The sequence below is a fragment of the Cynara cardunculus genome (assembly GCF_001531365.2).
Source record: "Cynara cardunculus var. scolymus isolate 2C chromosome LG 1, CcrdV1, whole genome shotgun sequence".
Classification (NCBI taxonomy): domain Eukaryota; kingdom Viridiplantae; phylum Streptophyta; class Magnoliopsida; order Asterales; family Asteraceae; genus Cynara; species Cynara cardunculus.
In genome coordinates, this window is record NC_037528.1 from 10,138,709 (window position 1) to 10,142,829 (window position 4,121).

The 4,121-nt window shown below is 37.2% G+C and overlaps 1 protein-coding gene across 1 annotated transcript; it reads right to left on the reverse strand.

Annotated features, from left to right (window-relative positions):
* Positions 1-543: 543 nt before the first annotated feature.
* On the reverse strand, positions 544-1,261 carry LOC112517834 (60S ribosomal protein L12). Its single transcript, XM_025125208.1, has one exon. The coding sequence runs from the start codon at positions 1,202-1,204 to the stop codon at positions 704-706; it is 501 nt and encodes a 166-aa protein (XP_024980976.1). The 5' UTR covers positions 1,205-1,261; the 3' UTR covers positions 544-703.
* Between the last annotated feature and the right edge of the window lie 2,860 nt (positions 1,262-4,121).

Here is a 4,121-nt window from a genome sequence, read left to right on the forward strand (position 1 = left end):
CATACGAGAGGGCCATTTAAATGCAGAACAGCACAGCGTGCAACTTCCCCCTGTATGGTGGTGTTAGTTGTTACCGACTCTTGGCGGACAAATTTTTCTAAGTGGTGACACAATTTAACTATAAAAAAATATCTATTTTCCCCCGCATTATTAGCATAGAGCAGTTGGTTCCTTATCGTTACATAAAAGAGACCTACGTTAGAGTTCGGACTACATAATTTCAAAAAAAACACAAAGGCATATGATAAAAACACCAAAATTTAAGCTTAAAAACAATAAATTTCACAATTATAGGACTCGAACCAAAGCCTTTTGTACATTGGGGCACAGGTTGAACTAGTTTTAACTTGCTTTTTAATAACCTTCGAATAAAGCTTAAGCTGAGGAATAAAATGGCAAATTCAATTTTTATCATAAATATTCTAATATAACTCAAATGATAACCCCTGATATTATTAAACGAGTCTTGAGCAATGGTGAATTGGTGACTCGTCCACATTATTCGAATTCACTGATCGATTCAATCTACGAAAATTATAGTTCGAATCCTCAAATTCTGAATATTTAGGCCCCAAATTCAGATGACATTGATGAAGCGGTAGAAGTAAAGCTAAATAAAAATTCTCAAAGTATCAAAGAACAGGAAATAACAGAAATTTGAAACTATATCAAAAACTAACAAAAATCCTCACCTTATTGTAAATCAATCCTGAGGAATCTCAACATCTCCGTCAGCAATTTCCTGCTGCAAATCCTTGGGGTCTTTTCCATCAACAGTGCAACCAACAGAGACACATGTTCCAAGAATCTCCTTCACGGTTCCTTGCAATTCCTTAGCCATCGACCTAGGGCGCATAACCTTCGCGATCTCAATCACATCATCGAGTGATATATTCCCGCTGTGCTTGATGTTTTTCACCTTTTTACGATCACGTTCGGGCTCCTTAAGCGCCTTGATTACCAGAGCAGCGGCGGAGGGAACGACGGAAACCTTTGCCTGACGGTTCTGGACAGTAAGCTTGACAGTGACTCTAAGACCCTTCCAGTCCTTAGCAGTTTCCTTCGCTATATCTTCTCCGATCTTCTTCGGAGAGAGACCGAGTGGTCCAATCTTAGGAGCGAGTGAACTCGCCGCTCCGACTTCTCCACCGGTTACACGGACGTAAACGTCGACGACCTGTGACGGATCAAACTTTGGCGGCATCTTCGCAGAGTAAAGCTAGGGTTTTCCTCGAGAGTGGGCGAGGTGATTATGCAAACAGAATGGGCATTAGTTAGGGTTTTGCAGACTGGATATGAAATGTTGACAGTGCCCATTTATGGATTTTTGGGCTTTTGTATGCAGGCCCAATTTATCTATGACTATATAACTTTTATAATATGGCCCAGCTAGAAACGGAAGTATAAAAGCCGTTACTTTTAAACTAACTAAACAAACAATAAGAGAGTGTTTGGTCAAATGTATTAAGCAATAACTAACGGAATGAAAATACAAAAATAAAACTGATTGATTTTATATGATATAACGAGTTTATTTTTGCAGAAATCCAAACTTTCATTTCAGGTTTTTTTTTTTGGAATAATCTGGATATCCAACCCGCTATGCGAGCCGACTAATCTCAGGACGACCACATGCTTTGCAGATAGCCCGGAGTCACCGTACTTGAACCTCCGTGGCCACAAGGGGATTTTATTCCTCTTTGGATTTGAAATGAGATCTCCTCGTACTTTTGACTTTTAAAGTAAAAATCAAATCAATCATGCACCACCCTTGTGGTTAACTTTCATTTCAAGTTACTGTCACTTTCATTTGTATTCTTATTTTCATTTCTCAACCTAAAACAAAGAGTCCCTAATTAATGATAAATTTGATGTTAGTTATGAATTATGTCCTCTCTGATGTTGTGCTTATGACGTTAAAACAAGCTAGAGGGTAAAACCCTCATTAGATCCGACGAAGGATGAAGCTCATACGTTAAAGGAGAGGCAAGATGGATTCTCGACGGAGGATCTCGACAAATGATGACCCAATGCTTTATTTGTTCAAATCTTTCTTATTGTTTGTATTTCAATTTTTTGGTGTTCATCTAGATGTTTTTTGGTTGATTGATGGCATTTTTTTATGAATAAAACCCGTTGGTCTTTTAAATGTGTTCGTAAAAGAACAATGACTTTATGGATTATCTTGAAATCATGTGTTTTTTTTATTCACATTATACAAATGAGTCGAGATGTATAGACTTCCTCATAATACAAAGAAAGATCATCAAGTTGGGATGACCATAAGTTGGATGCAAGCGCATTTGTAAATGACTTCAGATTTTTGGTTTACTTGAACATGTCTCTTTATATTTCAGTACTTGGTATTAGTTGAAACAAAACATATTTGATGTAGAAATGCATCGAAAACACAAAGATATTTGTTCTATTTCCTATTCAATGCAAAAAAAAGTTATTGGTGTATGTACTTTCAACTATTTCTAATTCGTACTTAGTTTTACTAATAACCGATAGAGCTTGTGATATTCTTTTTTTATTAACCTGGATATTCAACCCGCTATGCGAGCCGACTAATCTCAAGGCAACCACCTGTTTTACAGATAGCTCGGAATCACTGCATTTAAACCTCCGTGGCCACAAGGGGATTTTTATTTCTTTTTGGATTTGAATTTATCAAACCAATCAGGCACCACCCTTGTGGTTATTAATGATATGGATGTCAAGTTGTCAGTTTATATTCTAATTAGTGAATAAATATTGCACCAAAAATAATCGTTGTCATGTCTTTTTCAGTCCCCTTTAGAAAATTATATTGCTTTAATAAAATTCTGACCATCATAAAAAAAACTCTTGCACTTGTCATTGTTGGTATATTCGTGAAGGTTTGCCTCCAATTCTCACTAGTGGCCCTAATATGCGACCAATGTCGCCCAAGCAGTCGGTTAAACCGGGCGACTTTGCCATGCAACTTGGGCAGCCTGGCTAGTCTCCCATATGTTTGTGGTTCACCCTTTAAACATAAAACTTGTGTGGCTTATGTCGTGTCTTTACCCGTGTGGTCATGGCTTCCAGCCTCTGTGTGGGGTACAACTCATGTTGGCTATGTTGCGTCTTCACCACTGTGGTCATGGCTTTCAGCCTTTGTATGGGGCGTGGCTCCTATTATGCAGCCTATGTCCCCCTAAGAGGCTGTTTGGATCACAGGAATTGAAAGGAATTGGAATATCCAATCCTTTGACCAAATTCCAAATGGAGTGTTTGGTTCAATGGAATAAGATTATAGAATCCTTTTAATTCTGGTCAATTCCTTCACGCACAGATTTCACCATTCCACGGCAACATGCTAGGATTTCAATTTCTTTCCTACAGATTCATCCTCCAATCCTCTAATCCAAATTAATTGAACGCCTCTACCATCTCATCTACTGCATTTCTGGTTTGATCTCCAGGTACGTTTTTTCTCTCTCTCTCTATCTCTCTCGTAAACAAAATTCGATCGCCAATCTGGTTCGATCTTCAATCGATCTCTAATTCGATCTTCAATCGCTCTCTGGTTCGATCCCAAATTGAATGGAATTAGGGCACCGATCACTTCTTTAAACAAAATTTAGTGAACAATTTCAGATATTATTAATATAAGTGAACAATTTCAAATTTTATCTGATGTTAATAATGTAATTTGGTTTAATGGTAATTTTAATTTAAAAAAATGACAAAAAAATCATAAAAGGTCATTTGTTGATATTTAATTCCGATTCCAAAGTTGAATTTCGTGAACCAAACAAAAAAATTCCAATTCCATTAAGAATTTCATTCCAATTCCATGCAACCAAACGCAATCACAGGACAAGGTCAAATTCCATCAGATTTCATTTCATTCCCTTAAAGTCAAATTCCTTTGATGAATTCCAATTCCATCGAATTCCATTCTACGAACCAAACGCCTCCTAAATGTTGTAATCAAGCAGGGTTTAGACCATAAGCAGCCAACCATTTGGTTTAGCAATGACGATTTGAATTAAGAAACCTTCGGTTTCTCTCTCTCTCTCTCTCTCTCTCTCTCTCTCAAACATTTTCTTATATTTTTCAAGAACCCTTTGAATCCTGTATTGTAAAGTATA